Genomic DNA, 20,989 nt, shown 5'->3' with positions numbered 1-20,989 from the left:
CGTAGTATCGCACCCTCAGGGATAAATATGCTTTTAGATAAATATACAGTGTTCAGACCATCTGGAAGTCTGTGCACCCACCCAGTGAGTCATCCATATTTTTTGTGGATCTGATCCTTCTGAACATGTCACATAACGTTTCACATCTTCTTCCCATTCGCATTCAAGCGTGTGAGGCGGAGCGGCAGCTAACGTCTCGACAAGCACACACAGACACTGGTTGGGCAGCTGAGCCCTGAGAAGTCACTGGTTTCCTTTGAAAGCAGCTGAGGTCTACAGTATTTAAGGCATTCTGCCCCCCCGCTCAGCGGTCCGGGGAGGCCCAGACACTGGCCTCTCCTCGGCCTTTGTTGGCCCTCAAAGCCTCAATGTGTGCTTCTTTGTGCACGTTTTTTTTATCAGTCCCAGTTGGTGGGAGTTGCGTTGCGCTTCAACTCCCACATCTCTAAAGTTACAAATACAGCATATGTGTCGGTGTTGGATAAAGGGGGGAAATGAGATCTTGTTAGGGAACATTTCGTAGAGAGAGAGAGAGAGGAGATAAGAGTCAGTGTGGAAGCTCAACAGGCTTTTTCAATCAGAAGTGACAAATGACTTTGCACATATACACGATAATGTGATGAGAAACCATTGGAGCATCGGTGTGAAGTGAAGGAGGATACATTACCTCATGCTGTTAAAGTCCTGCAGGTAACACTTAGTGCTAATAAATCTCAACCCTGGAGTTTTGGAACTGATTAGTAACAAATTATAGGTTGTCCTTTTTCCGGAATATCAAGAACATTTTTAGGAAATTGCCAGCTATAAAAAAAGGACAAAAAGCATTATGTTGAGATGTAACATAAAGAACCAAGGAGATGCATCTGTATTTGTTTACACATTACAATGCATATTCTTTATGTTTCTCACTCCTGATTTTATTGAATGCTACACCTGCTCTGTTTGATGAGGACACCGTGCACACAACATGGTTGGCTGAATGCATACATACGTGTGTCAGTGCTAGTCGGCTTTACATGTTATGTACTAGAACACGCTTTTCTTCTGCGAGCATGAAGAGAGGAGTGCGCGGGGGGGGGGCAAGCTGCGCTGCCAACTGTGAGCCTGACCTACATATGAACTCAGTCTATATCTCTGTGTCGACCCCTGTGGTCTAATTCAGTCTAGAGGAGGGCCTACTTGGGCAAAAACAGGCAAATCAAGATCAAACTGACAAACTGCATATGTACATTTATATGTATGACACGTTACACGTGTTGCTTTAGCCTGCATTCTAATTCTAATAATATAGAATAGTGGTAACGGAGTCATAGTGGCGGCTGCTGTGACGTTGTTGATGCCAACCAGAGCGACGGTGATGTGCATCCTCTCTCGTGCCAGATGCTGCAGCTGTGTGCGCGTCCCAGGAAACGCTTCCCTTCGAATGCCACACCTGCGATGGCGCGTTTCTCCCTCCGCTGCACGGGAGTCGAGCTGGAAGAGTTGTGTCTTTGTACCCCAGACTGTTTCATGTGTGGCAGTAAATAATTCAATAAAGGTCTGATTTTATATTAAAGTGCATGTACGAAAGGTGGAGCACCACTTCCAATCATTTATTCAGTGAGTTTAAGATCTGTTGCCGTCATTCATAAGGCCCTGGTGTCCAAGAAGAGTCAATTTGAACGGCAAGCTGACCATTTTGGGAAATATTGATTGTGATTGTTTGCAAATTGGGACTTTCATTTCTTACATTTTGACCTCATTTCACGTTCACACAAGACTGAAATGCAAAATAAATGAAAGTCATAATGTTTGAGCGCGTTAGACGCACCGTCTCATATCGCAGCACTGAGAGAAAAAATAATAAAGACGAAGATGCCATTTGCAGCCTGGTGTTATTAATATAATGACACACAATGCAATTGCACGTCTTCCTACTAGACCTTTCTAAAAAAGACAATGGAAGTGGGAACGAGGGCTTGGTGAAAAGAGAAGGCCTTTGATTTCTCTTCCTGTCTAGAAAGCAGGAAGCCAACAGGAAGCCAACAGGAAGCCTGGCCGCTAGCAGCCGACCTCAGACAGCTGTTCACATCTGGTCGTACACAAAGTACCCGGCGCAGGGTGAATATGCAGAAATGTGGCTCCGGAAACAACGAAAAAAGGAAAGAATGAAAACCCACCAGAGCGAGTGGGTGACCTGATTAGTTCGCTGAGATGATCTCAAAACAAATATGCTCTTAAGGAAAAGTCACAGTTTGTTTAAACTCGCTTTGTCAATCCCCCCCCCCCCCGCGAAAACAAAAAAGAGGATCTGTTCCACAGCAGATGTGTCGCGACCGACGGGCAGATGTCCGCCAGATGAGGCCTTCGACTTGGCTCGTTTGCTCTCGGAAGCTTCCAGCGTCTGCACGGCTTTCCAAGAAGCCTCGGCCTTTTGTTTGACCCCCTGTTGGGTCAAACACACACCGGCTGTGGTGAATGCGCAGAAAGAAGTCAGACTCTTGGAATCCTGTGTGTCGAGCACACGCTGTTTGATCCGAGGGGGGGGGGGGGGGGGGTCAGCAACCAATGACGCAGGTGTTTAGAGAACCAGTAAAACCAGATGTTTACCACGACGAGAGACGGCGTCTGAGAGACATTTGATGATGAAAACTTTTTTTTGTTTGTTTAGACAAGTCAAAGGGAGCGAGAGGAAGGTGGCGGGGAGAGGAAAAGTGGAGGCTGAGAGAGGGGGGGGGGGGGCGTAATCCCCCTTAATCCCCCTCTCTCGCCGCGGGACGCCGGCGACGGGCACCGCCCTCCGTGCGCTCGTCTCCGGTTTGTTTTGAGTCGCCGGGGGGGGGGGGGGGACACGTGCCTCCTGTTATACTGAGAGGAGTTTCCTTGCTCTTAGTGAGTGAATATCAATGAGCAGAGAAATCCCCGTCTAGACTCAATATTTCTTGTCCCAATGTCCCCATTACAGACGGGGTGAGAGGAGGAAGTCCACGGCCCAGAATAGGAGAGATATGAGGTGACCTGCCTGTGACCCCTCAGGTCTCTTTCTGCTCAGAGAGGAACCTTTCTCAATGTCTCGCTTAAATACTGACCCTGAGGCCGTTTCTCTCCCCTTCGTATCGCCGAGTTAAAGCTTCAGCGGACGGGGTCCGTTGAGGTGTCATCTCTGGTGGGGTTTCCCTTCGTGCAAATCGCCGGGTTAACGCGGCTCCAAGGAAACATGGCGGGAACGAGGGCCCACGCGGAGTATCTGGCAACGGGGAGGAATGTCCACATGTTTCCAGGGTTTGAGCTGTGTTGTGTGTGGGGCCGGATGTTCAGCTGAAGGGCAGCAGCTGAGAAGAGATTTAGCGCTGATTGAGTGCATGTGTGCTGTGTGTGTGTGTGTGTTTGTGTGTGTGTGTGTGTGACAGAAAGCCACAAGAGATCTGTTTGTTTGGACATAAGCACTTCTCCCGATGAGCATGAGATTAATGTGTTACAACGAAGGAACTAGAGACTCATTTCTAGCGGAGTGGGGACAGTTCCATTGGGATTCTATTTAGAATTGGTCCGCTTTTTGTCCAGTGGAAAACATCATTAAGTCAATGAATGAATGAGTTGTAGCCGTTTGAATCCCACATTTGTCAAATAGAAATTTAAAACAAACACCTCTGTGACGCTCGTGTATAATAATAATCTCCACTTCCAACAAGGGATCATCTAAACATAATCTGGAAATTTCTACTTCTAAATAAGAGGCTTTTTCTGTCCCTTTTGTACACTTGGGCACCAAACCTTTTCGTATCTTGAGGATGTCACCAGCTCTTGTTGATCAAGGGGGATTCGGTCTTATATAGTCACACTGCCTATAGAGTTCCAGGTGAATCTGAAATCACCTGCTTCAGACTTGACATTTCTTCAACGCACAAATCCACTGCCATCTGCAGTAGATCTGGGATTGGTAGATCAGGTTCTCCGCTCTGTGTGTACAAACACAAAGCATATTTCCCGGACACTGTGGACAGGCTTATCCCCACGTAGCGTCTTCGTAGAGGGGGGGGGGGGGCGATACCGTCTGGACGCTCCGGGTTTAACCAGCAGGCCTCCTGCTTTCTCAGCAATAAGGACCAACACAGAGGGAGGTCCAGTTCCGGGGGTGTGAAGAGGATTCTGATGGGTGATTTGGGGGCTGAGTGGTCTTTGTGTGTCTGGAAACATTGGGCCAGAAACAGGGGTTGAGAGAACATCCGATAGGGCATAAAAAATGAAGCAGCGTCACTGTGCCAGCAGTGCCATGGACTTTTACTGGCTGGAGTACATTGCCCAATGTGAATAATTCTCTTCTATATTTGTGCCTCCAGATCAGCGGCGGTACAAATAGATGAGTTTAATCTGCGTGTGATCCCCCGGGCTCGGAGTACATCGTGTCCCGGCTCAAAGAAAACACCTTTTGTCAATGAAACAGGATTTGCGAAAGAGCCATCTGGACAGGAGGTCCGAGCCCGGATCGGACTGACCCGAGGAGGGAGAGGGGGGCACGTCCAGGGCAGTTCTAAAAAGATTTACATTGGATTTAAAGACATCAATTCATTTGATGTTGTGCCACAAGACCCCGAAATGAAACGCCTCATTGGTCCAATTTGAACCGTATCGTGAGAACAAAAACTATGGATTAATATAAGATTATGTGCTTTGTGTTCAACATAACAAGTCTAAACTCATGTGTATTGAGTGTATTGTGTGAATTGAGAGGACATTTAATTCATTGTTAGATTTGAAAGAAATGTGTCAGAAATGACAACATGAATTTTAAAAGATAAACAAAGTTAGAATTTATAGCTAGTATTTCTGTATTGTTTGGCTGCATTACATATTGGTTACAATGTTAAGTTTTATGAACTTTTGTTTCATTGATAAAAAACTTCATAAAGGTGGGATTTATTACACAATGTTCACATTAAACTGCACTGATGTTAGTAAAACAGATGTACTGTCGCGTTGTGTCATGTGTCCTGGGTTATACCAGCTGGACTGAACATCTGCATAACATACACTGTAACATAAGTACATGCTGGGAGACGATCAACAAAATGTTTTATAGCTTGTTTTTAATTTGTCCTTCACTACAGAACTACAAATCTCCCAGATTAAAAGGCAGATTTACTGGTACTGAAACAGGTTGACATATAATATGTTTGTATCTATGAAAGCACTTCTGTCTCATATGCAGTTCAAAAACTGCCTATTTTTTAATGCTTGATTAAAATGATTTTATAATCAATATTACTCTATTCATTTATTACGGGTTTGCTTTAAACAATACTGATTTGTGTTTTATATTACACAAAAAGCTGTAAGTAAAGCTGTATACTTCTATTCAATATTTTAAACACACGTCGTAGTGTTCTTTCCCACTAATTTCCTTGGCATGACGTCGTCCCACATAGGTGCGCGCTCCCGTTAGCGCGTTACTGGCTGCGGGTCCACGTGTGGTGGGCGGAGCAACCGTGACACGGCTCTGGAGGGGGCTCGGTCGCATGTAGCCAATGAGAGGTCGATATATAAGTAAATATTTACATGCCAGTGCACCCCTGCGCATGCGCAATGAGGTCTCGGCAGGACGCCGTCATTCGCGTTTCTCACTGGGAGGCACCGAGGAAATGACGCTTACTTTGTGGCATAAACAAGGCTCGTTTAGGGGCAACCTACATTTAAGTACCAATTTCATCATTTTAATCCATTAATGATAAAGTCAAACTTACATCTTTTGAAGATGGAGCCAGCACACAAGACTTGAAGCCCAAACGACGACATTGTTGAAAAAGAGTCCAGTTTTCTTTACGTATTTGATTTCATTTTTTTATTTTGAGGTGCAACTGTCTAGTGCAATTGTAACGTCACATTTGTGATGGGCCGAGGAACATGCGCCAAACACAGACATACTCGTGCGAGGCATCTTAGTGCCTCGCCATCGTGTAACGAGCAACTCAAAACACTCGGCTGTACCAAAGACAACAAAAAAGAAACCACCGTCATTCATGAGAATAGGAACGAAAACAATGAGACACGTCCCCAAAACGGATAGTTTGTATTCGAGCGGAGGCTTCACACACAGAACGAGTCCGCCTGTCACTGAGACGGCATCTTGTTGTCGAGGTAAATAGTCCACGCGTGTTGCCACCCTGAGTGATGACACGGCAGATAGTTCAAAACCTGGCAAAACCATAGATATATATATATACATATATATATATATATTTAAATATATTGTACATGTATTTACATAGTTTGAATCAAACAACTAAAAAAGCTTGTATATATGTATCTATGGTTAGAAACCAGGCACTTGGCAGAGTTTTGGAGTTTGCAATGTTTTAATCTGTACAAAATTACCCAGAAACATGTCCTACTAATTTTTGCCTTTATCAATTCTCTTCACACATCACTTGGACATTAAATTACATTAACAACGGCGGAAACATTAACAGACAAAAACAAACCTCTCCTTAGAAAGGAAATAACTTTGATTCCCGGCGTAAGTGATGAACGCTCCGGAGGTGCGTTGAGGTCGGGGACAAGAACCTCCAAAAGAAAAAAAGGTTCTCAAAGTGCACGATGAGGCGCAGCTAATATATATATGCATACACATATACGTTTATGTATATATACACACATGTATGTCATTATTCTTTAAGTCCCACTAAGCCCAGAACATCAAAACAAATGTGAGCCGGACCCTTTAGGACCCCCATTCCAGACGGGTCGCTGTTTATGAACAAAAGGTGCATGGGCCGAAGTACTAAAAGAAGAAAAAGAAATAAAGAGTAAAATAACATTGTTAAAAACGGTCTGGTTTGGGCTGACGGGTTGAGAGGAGGAGTGGGTGTCGAAGGAGTACAAACCCCCTCCCCCCCCCCGAGTTCAGCTCCTTCCATCAAAAGGACAAGGGCGGCGGCCGCGAGGGGTCGTTTGTTCCTGTCGGCTCCGCCTTCATCGCGGCGCCGACGTCTCCAACAGGTAACGAAAGCCAACACACACACACACACAAGCGTGCAACTCAAACGTCTGTTAGTTAAATGAAATGCGCAACAAAAGAAAAGTTCGTCCTCCGGTGAAAAGTGTGCGCTCCCCTCGGCATGACTCCTCCCTTACTCCCTTCACCTCCTCCTCCGTCCATCCTTCCCGTCTCTCATCCTCACGGGGCTCTCCACGGCGCAGTTTCTGAGCTACGCGGACGTGCCAGAGCTCTGTGAGGGAGGGGGGGCTTGTCCCGTGCCGACCGGGGCCGGGCCCGGGACCGCAGGCTGGGCGGTGCCAGTCGGGGAGCCGCCGGTCTGGACCTGCGCCTGGAACTGAGCCATCTGCTCGGGACTGGCCAGGTTCTTGAGCAGGTTGTTCTCCTGCTCCAGCTGAGAGTTGCGCTCGATCAGCTCCTTGATCTGCTCCTTGAGCACCTCCACCTCCTCACGCACGGCGTACATCAGGTGACTCTTCACCAGGTCCTGAGAGGGCGGACAGGAGGAGCGACATTGGTTAATAGCAACGGATTTCATGTAGGACTGAACTCAACAAACATGCCGTGTAGATTCATCTGCAATTAAAAGCGCAAAAAACATGCGTTTTCATTTCGCCCTGCAGGAAAGATATTTTTTTTCTCTTGTGTCAATAGAAAAAGGTGGATCATCACCACAAAAAAAGCTGTACAGTGACTCCCATGACGTCGCCTGAGCAGCCTGCTGAAGGAGGATTTGCTTTTAATCATCGAGCACCACCCCCCTCTCCCTCACTTCCTCCTCCTCCTCCTCCTCCTCCTCCTCCTCTCTGCCCCAGCACGCAGGGAACAAAATGTTCCTGCACCCGAGTGGGAGGAGCCAATCGGCAGGGCTATTTATACTGAGCCATGGGGAGGCTGCTGCTTGCCTAGCAACACGGGGACAGAGGAAAGAGGGGGGGGGGGGGGGGGACAATAGCGTGTGAACCTTTGCCCGGCCCACATCAAGTTGCCCACGAGCCGGAGGTCTTCGGTCTGAGTCGTGACAGAGCAGGAAACTCCTGTCGCCTTTAATTAAGAAACCAGCAGGTGCATAAATCTTTTTAGGCGCATCTGCAGCTGGATCCCTACTCCCCCCAGCGTCCCCCCTCCCTCAAATCAATCACGCAGAAAACCGAGGCACCATCATACCTCTCATTCATGCATTCCTTCCTCAAAATGTTCTTTAGCGATCGCATGAGGAAATGAGCGCAACGTCTTGCATAAGGCAGGCGCGAGGGAGCAGCCGGTGTGCGGGTGATGGGACTTGCTTACCATCGCTTGTTCAATCTTGTTGTCGATGGCCACCACACTGGCACCGGAGGAGCTGGAGGAAGAGAATAGAAAAAAAAAGCTCTGTTGGTTATGAGCGCACACATGAAGCCGCTGAACACCGCAGCGTCGGATCGGATGAATCCCATCCAACGTTTGTGCGGGTTTTACGCAGAGAATGAACCATTTCAAACAGCAGGAAAAGGACGTGCTCGTTTAGTGTCGGCAAACAGAAGCCGAACCAGTGCGGCGACATCTGCGGCATGGAACGAAGTCATCGCGGAGAACACGCGCACAGAGACACACAACGCGCAGCGGCATTACCTATTGTCGAGGCTGACGGACGCGCGCTCCTTCCCGAGCACGGAGGACAGAAACGAGATGGAGAAATTCCTCAGTTGACAAACGCCAAGATCCATCGCCACTGCGTAACATCGGGCATTCATGCTACCCGGCCCCTCTAAAACCCCCGGGGGCGAGTCTTCGGCCCTTCGGACTGGAGATCCAGCGGTAGAAAAGTACAAAAATAGCGCATTCTTGGGGGTTTTTTTTTGGGGGGGGGGGGCTGCGCAGGGTGAAGGACAGGAAGGGGGGGACGGGGGACGGGGACGGGGACCGCAGAGCTCACAGCCGGGACGGAGCACACAAAGAGTGAGCACAGGCGGGCTGCGGCTCCGCGGCTCCCTCTCTGGATGATGCGTGCGGGGGGAACAGCGCCAGGAGGTGCGCGATTGGCGCAGACGGAGGGCTCATTAGCATAATGCGTGCGGGTTGCTCGTGCCCGGATTGGAGGAGAGGGGCGGCGCGGGTGGTGAGGATCCCAGCGACGTTCGCAGTGTAACCTGCCCCCCTCATAAATGAAAGCCCCACCTCATCCAAACTGCCCTACACGGGGACACGTGCGGTCAAGTTAACGCTTAAACGCTGACCTCGACCACAAGAAAGGAGGGGGGGTGGGGGGGGCAGATTCAATCTACAACAATTTTGATAACAAGAGGGGGGGGGATAATAATAATCATCAAACAAACACCAGCCACGCCAATGCGAGTTTAAGCTGCTTATCTCCGTTTATGTTGTTGACATATTGGATGTGGGTTTAGACACAATAAGATATCACATGTGGCTCACACTTTTTTTTTTTTACAATCTGATGACATTTAATAACATGAATGGGAGAACAAAGTAATGAAAGACAAAATGTGGTGCCCGAATATTAGGACAGAGAAGAGACCAATTATTTTTCTTATCCGTAGGAGTTAAAATCCAAATGTCTAGTTTTATTTGACCACAGTATAAACCAAATTTACAAACATGAAAAATAACTTTCAGACCATGAGCTTGTTCAATAATTGAATAATAATAATAATCACTATGGACAGGAATCAAAGGTGAAAAGCAGATTCTAACTATTACTGCTAAAAGTATAACAGTTGCAGTCTCTCAAATGTGAATATTTCTTGGATTTTGTTTGATATTTATTGTGAATAGCGGTGAGCTCTGGACAGTAGTTTGCATACAACTAATTGTAATGGTAATTGATCAGTGATGCCATCTGTTGTTATATGAAACATTAATGAAGCAATGAAACGCAATGACACAGAGGCACATTTCTGGGAGGGATCATGGGCTGTTAACTACTCCAGCAGGTGATCAGATCAATATTAACTTAAATTCCTTTTTCCTTTGAGGCACACTATTGAGATTCAATGGCACGTAGGTGTGGCCTGATGTTGTCCACGGGGGGGGGGGGGGGGGGGGGTTTGGAGATCAGGAACATGGCTGTGGAGAGGACAGAGGCGGCTTATGTCTTTCTAATAACATTTGATTTGTCGTTGACTAAATCTGAGCAGAGGGAAGTAAACACGGGGCGACGGGACCAATTGAGGAAGTGCAACGCGGCGCTCATCTCTGGCAGTTGAGATCGGAGGGAGAAGCTCCACCGAGCACAGACGATCTGGCGTCTGGGTGTGTCGTGGTCCACGTTAGGGAGGGGGACACACACACACACACACACACTTCAGCCAGCCTCGCATTCCTGCCCCACACGCAGCCAGGAGTACCAACATGCATGTGCAGGAGCGAGAACATTCTGTCCTGATAACGCAGGGAAGGCCCGGGCGGAGAGAGGCATGAGCGCGGCGAGGGGACGTTCCCTGAAGCCGGTCGAGGCAGCGCGTACGCAGGTTGGATTAAAGCCTCTCGGATGAACGCTTTCACGGGCCCCGCTCTTCAATGACAGACGGAAAACCATCCAATCAACTGGACGCCAGCACATCGATCGGACAGATACCCCTGACACAAAGCCCCTTGCTTAATCCCCCCCCCCCCCAAACACACTACTCCACCGGCGACCCCCTACAGCCATCGTTACCTCTTCAGATGCTTCTCCAGCTCCCAGAAGAGCAGCTTTAGAGCCATGGCGTCCCCGGCCTGCGCTCCTCCTGGCCCTTCTCTCTCATTGATGCTCTCGAGCTAAAGACATACGCTCGCACCTGCCCCCCCCCCCCCCGCACACAAACAACGCCACTGCACCGCCACCGTCCTCCTGACCTGCGCCCCACCACCCCCACCCCCCAGACCCCCTGCTTCCCTTAGCTGTTGGAGATTAGCATAGCGGAGCCCGACCAACAATGGAGGACGGGGACGGGAGAGTGCGAGTGTGCGCGAGGAAGGAAGGAAGGAAGGAATGAAGGAAGGAAGGAAGGCGACTTGGTCTTTACGAACCACGCACAGACTCTCACACCATTGGGTGCAGGGGTAGGGGAGATACGTGGGTGGTTGTGATGTCACTACCCTTCTGTTGTTATATAAACCGTCAGCAGGGATTACGGAGATCCGTCCAATAGGATGAGCTACTCTTGACCACACACCCCTCGAGCGCGCCTACAGACCCCTACAAGCCCCTCCCATCGCTCCTTCGCGTCTCTCGTGTTTATGCTCTGCAACATCCTCTGACTGGGATGGACGCCGCCACGATGGCACCCTGCCCTCAACCTTCCTGTGTGTGTGTTTATGGTGGGAAGAGGATGCCCCAGCTTCCCTCAACGCGAGAGCAGTCCTCCACGTCTTGCACCCCCCTCACGTGGTGGTGCCCCTCCTCAAAGTTAAAATGTGTATGTTGAGCCAAGCATGTGTTTAGCTCTCCTGTCACTGCTCATCAGCCAATGCGCAGACACACACACACACACATGCACACACGCACACACACAGTGTGGGTCTCCACCCAAGAACGGATGCCCTATCCATCTTAGCCATAACAAGTCTCCCACGCAGGCGAGCACCACAGTCTGCAGGAAGACGACTAAGTGAAGACGGCGAGCTATCCCGTGGATCGGCCCTGGTAGAAGATGGAGTCGCGGGGAACACAAAATGGCAGCGAGTCGCGCGCGGCGAGTTTGTTGGTGGGATGGAGCTCAGGGCGTGCAGTGAATGCATTAACCTCATTAGGCGAAGGTCACATCTTTTTTTTTTCCTCTCCACTGGATGTGACTGAAGAAACAGCCGAGGGCTTCAAATCAACGGGAGGAAATTATAGAAATATCAACAAAAAATAGAATAAGTATTTTCTGACTTTAAAAAAGGCAAGCATCATTGATTTGGGGCATTTTGTTTTTCCCAATTAATCTCAAAAGGACTCTGGGGGGAGACGGCGGACTTTCAGCCAATCGGCGATGGTGCAGAAGACTCAGCTCAGCCAATGGCGACAGACCTTAACGCTGTGACATCACAGAGGGGATGCCATCATCCATAGTGTACCCACGTCCATCTAAAGCTAGTGTGTGTGGCATGTGCAAAGGGCTGACCCATATATTACCTAATCACTATGTTAAAGCTGCAATTCTTAGGCGACACGTGGGAGAATAAGTAGTGGTAATGTAATAAGACTGTCACTTGAAGACCAAATTAAATCTCCCTAATTGGGTATGACACTGTGTTGATGTTCCACCAAGCTATTACACATCCTCAATTACTTGCCACACTGTGGCTGAAACCATTACCGGGCTCCTGTACGTCTTTCACAACAGCATCATCACAAAAGGCTTTCTGCTTTTCAAAGAGACGCTCGCTGACAACAAGGCTTTAGGCGTGGCCGCCACACCCTGTTTGAGCTCACAGAGGGGAGGATGTGGAGCCACCAGAGAGAGGCAGCACACACACACACACACACACACACACACACACACACACACACACACACACACACACACACACACACACACACACACACACACACACACACCACACACACACACACACACACACACACAGTGCCAACAGAAAGCGAAGAGCCTTCCTGTGTTCGCTGAAGGTTCACTAGAAGGCCCCGCCCCTTTATCCACATATTCACCATCCGGCTGCATGTAAACAATACTTCCACGTCACTTTATTGCGCAGAGCCTGGCCATCGCTCCACCATGCTCGGTGTGTGGTCCTGTTGTATGAAATGTAGCCGAGACCATTACGGAGGAGATTAATGTCGATGATGGCAGGCGCTGTATCGACTTTTTTTGTGCCTCCTCTAACAACGATTCACCGCGTCTCCCCCCGCATCCTATCTGCGGGTTTTTTTCTCCTTCCGATTGCATGCCGCTCTGTGATTGGCCGGCAGCCGTACGCATCCCTCGTCCTCAAGCCGCTTTTGAGACATGAGCGTGCGTGCGTGCATCCCATTTTTGTGCGAGGCTATCTCTGCAAACTGTCGGGATCCGGTTTATTCGGAGGCTCTGAACACTGGCGTTTACACAGAGGAGCACCAAGGCCGACAGACCAGGCCCACTGAGACACACACAAAAACACACACGCACAAGATAAGTGTGTTTAGACCTTCCAAATGCAGAAATAAAAAACAAAAAAGACAATTACCTGATCAAACACGGCATGCAATCATTTTACCGCTTCACAACACATAATTAGGTGGGCAGAGCGCACAATAGGTAGCGGTCAAACACACTCCCTCGACCAAACGCAGCAAAACAAAGGGCGGGAACACCCCAAAAACTTAACCCGCGCTCACGGCTGCCTGGAGCTCCGCCATGCACGTCATGCACGCCATGCACGCCATGCCTCACGTAAGCAGCCTCCGAGCCATCTGGGCCACAGAGAAGACGATTTCATCTCTGCTACAAAAGCCCACACACCGGGACGAAGGCTCTTTGTGTGCATGTTTGTGTACACACTTGTGACACATTTCACACAACGCTCTTCAAAAGAAACACAAATAACACCGCACAGTGCTAGAGGAAATAACTTTGATTCATTCAGTGTATTCTCCTCTTACAAAAGGTCCTCCTCTGCGCTTCTCAATCCGTGGAAGACTAAAAAAATATATAAAAATATAATAAATAAAAAAAATGCCTGGAGGACGTTTTCAATATCACTCATCAACCCTCAAAACAGGCGGTTCGCAACAGAGTGGTTCACTTATTTTCAAGATAAAATGCTTCCAAGTGGTTGATCAATTATTATAGTTTCAGCTCTACAATGAGTTTTTGAGAGCCACAAAAAAAAAAAAAATGCCTAATGTAATATGAAAGCAATGAGCCTTCCTAATAGAAGTACAAGTGGATTGCACACAACACAACGAGTCACTGATATATGCATCGATAAATAAAAACAATTTTGCCGACTGATTTCTGATGAAGTTAAACTTGCATCCAAATACTTTTGCAATGATTCCCCAATAGTGTCAATTGGATATAATGAAGCAGCGATCCCTGAAAGGAAGAACATCTTATACGGAACACCCCGTCTCACAGAAAGCTCCGAGGAGAGGCTCTGGATTCCTGCATTGCGTGCAGCAATGAACTTTCCACTTGGCTGCCAGACACTTTTAGGTCAGTGCTCCTCAAAGCATGTTAGGGTTATATAAAAAATAAAAAAACTGTTGTGCAGGAAGCGAGGAACCGTGAGCCAATACTGCCACCTAGTGGCCTAACACCAATAAGGGAACATGAGAGAGAGAGAGAGCAAACAGCAATAATACGGTCTCATTAAAATGTTTTATGAGATGTATTGCTCCGGTCTTGCAGGAGATTACAACCAAAATATAACAAGCAGAGACATCCCAGCGCCGCTGTGTCATTTCTACTTGAAAAAGCCACCTTGACAGTGAACACATATTGTGTAATCGTGGTGGGCTGGATGGGAGCGTTGTGGTGCATTTGATAAGGAGTTTCATTATAAGTACATCTGTTAAACGACCGCAGATTCACAGTGGAAGCGATCATAATGTTGTCTATAATGTATAAAATGGATACATTTTAAGACAAAGTATCAGGCTTTCACTTAGGAATTTGTTGAGAAAGGCCAACTTTGATTTGCGTGTGACATCTTCCCTCTTAAAAAGAAAGTAATACGTCTTCATTTTGTAAAATTAGTTTTTAGACATTTGAAACATTTGCACATAAACCTACAGATATCACTTAACATAATATGATATATATAAAAAAGCAGAAAGTGAATTCTGTACAGATCCGTTTCCTCAAAGAGAAAACGCTGAGCAATCCACTGGCGTGCCTCATTTTATGTTTAATAGTTAACAAGTTCTAGGGAGTGTTCACCAGCAACGGTGAATAAGATGTACAAAGTTGGCAATGACTCAATCCTCAAGTAAATAAATGTGTAGCGCTTCTCTTGGAAGGCCAGAAACAAGTAAGGATTATTTTTACATCACACGCTACACTTTTGACAGTATGTGTGTATGTGCGTGTGTGTGTGTGTGTGAGAGAGAGAGAATGTCCTGTGAACACACGCTGGCGGGATTCTAAAAGTCAAATCACACCGGCACCGACCTGCAGGCTGAGATTCCACCAGAGGAACGGGAGGCTGGCGAAAGCCCTGATTAATACCACCGTTAACCCCACCGATGGATCAGATCACAACCCCCCCCCTCTCATCCCCCGTCCTCATAAAGAGGCAAACTAGACGGCAAGTATTCACAAGTGCAAACTGAGAATGAATGCTGCTGATTTTGGCTCAGCTTCCCCATGGCCCGGGAGTGGACACTGACTTCCTGTGCAAGGGAAGAGAGGGATACTTTAACAGCTGACATTTTGCACAAAAATAAAAAAAAAGAACTGGCCGAGATGAGAGGGAGAAAAGGAGAGACAAACCGTAGATACGAGAGGCCAAAGCAGGATCACAGAATGACGGGACAACGACACGCTTCTGCAGGACGGAGTCGGATTCACGACACACAGATGGACGACACTCTTACAGAGACCATACAGAAGACACACACACACACAGAGAGACAGACAGGGTGGGGTGCCACGACTTGCTGACAAAAGCCTCCACAAAGAAAACAGCACCGCTCTGTCTGCAGCTGGATACGACTGGGTCACGCCGGTAGTTGTTGCACGTTCCTCGAGCTCGGAATCAGAACAGCTGACTAAACATAAACAGCTCACCAGGGCAGTGCTTTGCTGATAATTCAATTGGAGGAATGTTCACAGTCGCACAGCAACTGGTGTTTTTAAACGCAGAACTCCTCAAAAATCTGATCATATTTGGGGGGGAACTTCTTAGACGCTCTGCATTTGACGCCAACGGGTAAATAAAATCCACAACATGGAAGATCGGTGTTTTGTGTTTCAGCTATTGTTGGCATTATTGTTGTATTCACAACATGAAACTCCTGCTAAACCAGAACCCGGGGCGGTACAATGGTAACATTAGACTGCTGCCACAACAGTGCTGCATCGCTCTGTGTAGGCGGACACACAACTCCTGATTAGGCCCTCTGCCACCTCTACAACACCCCCTCTGGAGAGACCAATACTGTCTTTAAATGGGCCGCGGGAGGCTGTCTCCGGGACGATGACTCGACTTAGACCGAACCGTGTGTTTTTATTAGAAAGTACCTGCAACTGGAATAAGCGCTTTTGAGCAGCAGAAGCAAACAGGGACATAGGACTGAGTAATTGCACACAGAAATAAACTATGCATGGCTCCCCCCCCCCCCCCCCCCCGGTTTGGTGCAAATCAACAGATCCAGTGTCTAACAAAAGACTAAAACCTGAGGGAAGAGGGAGATGCGAATACTGAAGGAGAAAGGACAGCGAGAGGCGACGCAACAGGGGAAAAGCAACCTGACTGACACAAGGCGCCTTGAGCTGATCGCAGCGGACGTGTGATGGTAGGGGGTCCGTTTAAAAGGCCGATCATCGGCTGAGTCGCCACCCCCACTTTACTGAAGCCTCTAAAATATCTTTCGCTGCACATTTGCTGTAAAATAAACTATTTGGGAGGTAACAAATGGAAAGCAGTCTGAACTACAATGTTTACTTGAGTTGCTAAACAGAGTTTACAGTAAAATAAACAGCGTCGGTAGCACAGGTGATGCATTCTCACCTATCCTCCTCTCCTTCGGCGTGCTGAGTCCTGAGGCCTGCGGCGGCAGCAACCATGAAGGCACTGGCCTCTGCCATGTTGGCCAGTGTTCCAGCGGCGCCGCCGGCGTCCGTGGCCCCCTCTCTACCCGGCGCCATCCCAAGCCTGGGAAAACCCAGCAGGCCTGGGTGCTGGAGCAGAAGCTTCTGGGCATCCTCCAGCTGGGATGTTCTTATGGAGCTCCCTCCTCCAGGGACCTGAGGGAGAGTCGCACCGTGGGTGAGGAGAGGCTGGAGGTCCGCTTGCAGAGCAGTCCAAGGGGTGTAGTGGGTCCCATGGGTGAGCGCGCCTGGGAATCTAGCTGTGGAGGGGGGCTGCGCATGTGGCTGTGGTTTAGTCGGGAGGGCCTGTGGCTGTCCTAGAAAAGATGCCTGGCCAGGGGGGGCTACCTGACCTTGCTGAGTGAAGCTGATCGGTGGCTGTGCCGTTACCCCTGGAACCGGTGAAATGGAGATTTCCATTTGGACATGCAGCGGAGGAGGCTGGACCTGGGTCTGGAATGGAGCAGTGGGCTGAATGAAGTCTGGCTGTCGGACACCTCCCTGAGCTAAGACCCCCGCATGTAACTGAGATGCAGAGTAACCTCCGTGGGGTTGAGCTTGCTGGGGATCCAAAGTATAGGGCAACTGCTGGGGTACTACAGGGGGAGGCTGATTCACACCGGTCTGTGGTGTCGCTGCAGGAGCCAGATGTTGCAGATAAGCCCCAGCCACAACCTCATGGGGTGAAACAAAGGTCACAGGAGTGGTTTGGGCCAGTCCCTGCGGGGGACTCTGCATGGCTTGTGGACTGGTGAAATCCAGGCTCGGCTGCTGGTAGGACTGAAGCGTGTGCGGTGGTTGTACAGCAGGTACGACCTGACTAACCAGAACATTACCCGGATCTGTCTCCACAGCCACTTCTACACTTTTTGGTGCCTCAGACGTGGTTGCATGTGGAACATCCTTTTCATAATAGTCTGTGCATGTCCATCGTCCTTTGCGGAATGGCTCAGAGTTAGTGTCCAGTTTGACCACCCTAAAACGAGAGCCGGTGGCAGTCTGTGTCTGCTGGGGCTGAGTGTTGAGGGCAGCGGGAGACGGGCCTGTTCCTCCTCCAACCGAAGCTGCGTGCCCAATCACGGTCAGGTTGTCCAAACCTGCAGGCCCAGGGGGAGGAACTGCAGCAGCAGTGGCAGCCGACACATTAGAAATGTTCAGCTGTGGATCAGTGACTGTCCCACCGACCATGACGGTTAAAGGTTCACAGCTATCCAGCATTGACGGCCTCTGTGTCTGGCTATTTGCGGCTCTGGAAGCCATAGATGGACTGGAGCTGCCCACGGGAGCAATGGGAAGAGCTGGCACAGAGGACTCACCTCCTCCCCCCGGGCTGTCAGAGAGATAGTGGTGAGGCTGGTTGTGTTGCTGAAGATAATAATGAGGATGCATGGCCCCGTTTACCATGGAGGCGTGCTGCTGAGACCCCTGACCGACGGAATGAGGGTGCAGGGGTTCGTTGGGCGACACGATTCCCGGGGTGTCGACCCCATGAAGACTGTTGAGAGTCTCATCCGAAGAGCTTCGCTCCGGCACACCGGTATCCGTGGCCCTGGACACGGAAACATCCAGCATATCGGAGGAGGAGAGGTCCTCCGTGTGTGACTCATCCATGTCATCGTAGCTCTCAGTGTCATCTGCCAAACTGTTGTTGCCACTCACATTGATCTGAGCCGAGGTCACGCTGGTTATCTGAAAGCCACTCTTTTTCTTCACCTGCTGCGCGCTGGCCGCCTGGGACTGGGGCTGCTGGTGGGGTCCGGGAGAATTGGAACCGGCCTGGGCGGGATTGTCGTCGATCGCGTTGGCTCCACCGCCGCTGGACGCCCCGCTGCTACCGCTCCTGAAGTGGAAAGCCGTTTTCCGACTCGCGGTCCCCGGCGGATCCGCGGAGAGGTTCTGGTGGTGCATCGTTCCCGTCAATGAGTCACCGAACGGCCCGATCGGCGGCTGTCGTCGCTGCCTTCTAGCAGATGCTAGCTAGCCGGGTCAGCTGCAGTACCGCGATACTAACGAGCCATAAGTGACAAGTCAAGATAATTTATGTCCTTTAAACATGGAGCTGAACGTTTTGGTGTGCAGTTACGCCAAAACACCAGCGTAGACACGACGTAGCTCTTTGTGACCAGACGTGTTACATCTAACCTCGGCTAGATTCAAAACACCGTTTTCAATGATTCTAATGAAATAAACAAAGAATGCCAGATTCAGCTAGCCGTGTGTTAGCTTGAAGCTAAATCGGGTAGCCAGTCGCGATAAGCAGCTCCTCTCAATTTAGGACGAATGTGTTGGCGATGATAGTGTAACAAATACGTAACTTATACGTGTATAGCCCTGGTCGAGACTAGTGTGAATGTACTCCTGTGGTCTTCAAAGTGAATGTTGAGCTTCTTTGCCGACCGGTGTATGTCGCAGGAAATCGGTCCCTGCATCAATTCCTCTCCCGGGACATTGAGTATCCTTTTTCCCCGAAACAAAAATAATCCTAGGGAAGAATAAAATCCGTTGTTTTTCTTCAGACTAAGGTGTCTAAATAATATCCGTCTTTGTAGTGGTAAAAAGTGTCCGCTAAATCCATCTCGCCGTGTCTTACCGAGCCTGGGTTTGCTGTATCATTGCCGGTGAGCAGCTACCGAGCTGTCAGTCTCAGAGGAGGGAGGAGGAATGCAAACACTACCAGTGCGCATGCGCGACTCTCCCCTATTCGTCATACTGGTGCGACGTTCAAGTTCAGTTTCTAAATCGGAATTTATAGAACTATTTAGTTTTATCATAAAAAAGAGCTGTTGTGAACCTTTGTTTTTATTTATATAATTTGAAACACTTCAAAGTTTAATTTATGCATTCAAATAACCGTTTGAATAATAATCATCATAAGGGACCAGCTTGTCTTGCCTTTGGCAGAAGTCACTGATTATTATATTATTACACAAATTGCGGAACACAAATCATGATTTCATGTACTTTGGTTTTGTAACTGCCCTCTGACACAAATATCCTCATGTTTAACATATACGAGCAGGACCAATATGACTCACGTGCTGCCACAGTAAAGTGGAAGATAAATCGAAGAGTTGAGACACGCCTGTCAGAGCAGCACTTTGAGCATGTTAAAACTACAGCTATTCAAAAGCACATGACATGCACTGAGAAGGGAGGGCGAATTATGGAAAAGTTCCACTCCAAAGTCTAATTCCAAAGGTTGCATAATGGTGAAACTGCAAGTAAGTTTAGACAGTGCTTAGTAAACAGGAGCTATGCCAGCCTCTACATACATTTCAAATGAATTACAACCTATAAAAAAATTATTATTTTTTTTAATTTAAATTATCCTTTAATCCACAAATACAATATCCCGCAGGAAAAAAACAAAACAATTTAATCATTTATTTAGGAACTCATGAATCTGCAAATGTCAGAAACTGTCCTCACTGAAAGAAATACACACAAGATTTGCTTGTCAAGTTTATTTTTTTACACAGAGCAACGGCTTCAAAAACCTTCACATTGTCACACTGTCATGTGGTATTTGTTATGTTGGTATGAAGGATAAGATAGGAAATAAGCTACTTCCCCAAAACGGGACTTTTAAAAGGATCATTTTATCAAAATTTTTACCTGCACAAGGAACACACACACACCCACACACACACACACAAAAAGTGTTGTTGGGTGTTGTTTATGTTGCTGCTGCTTCTCCATGATGTTGAGAGGCTTGAGTCAGCATCTGACAGGCATCGCAACATCTGGCACAATAGTGGTCTCACTCGCCTTTGTCAGAGTTTCTGCCTCTTGCAGTTTTTCTGGGCTAATGTTTAAAGATCCTGCTGGCATGTGCCTCTGATGGGGATCCAAACAAACTTTGGCCCCTTCTTCCCGCACATGATTTAGCTGCAATGTCCCTCCATTCCTGAAAGGAATCCCATCTTCCACTACAGGATCACTTGGGCAGCGCCGCAGGATGGGGACTCTCTGAATCTGCCATGTCTTCAGCATTGAGGGCTTGAACACAGGAGCGCCATTTGGGTCACTTGCCAGGTGAAACTGCTGGAAAACTCCCCCGACTCTCTTGATGAGCTCCTCTGGCAGCGGAATCCGGATTTAAGCCTCTGAAGGTCTTCCTGATCGCCACAGAAAAGGCTGCAGAGAGGAACTGAGCAAATTAACTGTACAGAGCGTGATGCTCCAACACACATTCACGGAGGAACTGCCTCATAAAGTGAAACAAGTCCAGCTTGACATTAATGTTTGCATTGAAATGTGATCTTGAAGCACATGTGTTTAGCCGGTTACCAGAAGT

The 20,989-nt window shown here is 48.4% G+C and overlaps 1 protein-coding gene across 3 annotated transcripts; it reads right to left on the bottom strand.

Annotated features, from left to right (window-relative positions):
• Positions 1-5,790: 5,790 nt before the first annotated feature.
• On the bottom strand, positions 5,791-19,782 carry zgc:65895 (uncharacterized protein LOC393546 homolog). 3 transcript variants are annotated; one of them, XM_037475550.2, is made up of 3 exons: positions 16,613-19,782; positions 8,264-8,315; positions 5,791-7,460 (listed from the first exon to the last, which is right to left on the bottom strand). In XM_037475550.2, exons 1-3 carry the CDS (start codon positions 18,598-18,600, stop codon positions 7,185-7,187), a joined length of 2,316 nt encoding a protein of 771 aa, XP_037331447.2. In that variant the 5' UTR covers positions 18,601-19,782; the 3' UTR covers positions 5,791-7,184. The 3 variants fall into 3 exon arrangements, with proteins under 3 accessions (XP_037331447.2, XP_037331467.2, XP_037331457.1); XM_037475570.2 differs by lacking the exon at positions 16,613-19,782 and adding an exon at positions 10,632-10,702; XM_037475560.2 differs by lacking the exon at positions 16,613-19,782 and adding an exon at positions 8,585-9,051.
• Between the last annotated feature and the right edge of the window lie 1,207 nt (positions 19,783-20,989).

Source organism: Pungitius pungitius, chromosome 3 (genome assembly GCF_949316345.1).
Source record: "Pungitius pungitius chromosome 3, fPunPun2.1, whole genome shotgun sequence".
In the NCBI taxonomy this organism is placed as follows: Eukaryota; Metazoa; Chordata; class Actinopteri; order Perciformes; family Gasterosteidae; genus Pungitius; species Pungitius pungitius.
This window is presented reverse-complemented; position numbering and strand designations above follow the sequence as displayed.

Bases quoted from the DNA above. Each gene is read 5' to 3' on its own strand.
- zgc:65895 (XM_037475550.2), bottom strand. From the start codon at position 18,600: ATGCACCACCAGAACCTCTCCGCGGATCCGCCGGGGACCGCGAGTCGG. The intron at 8,316-16,612 runs GTGAGAATGCAT...CTCTTCCTCCAG, and splicing joins GCCGAAGGAGAGGAGGATAG to CTCCTCCGGTGCCAGTGTGG. The intron at 7,461-8,263 runs GTAAGCAAGTCC...CCGCCCTCTCAG, and splicing joins ACAAGATTGAACAAGCGATG to GACCTGGTGAAGAGTCACCT.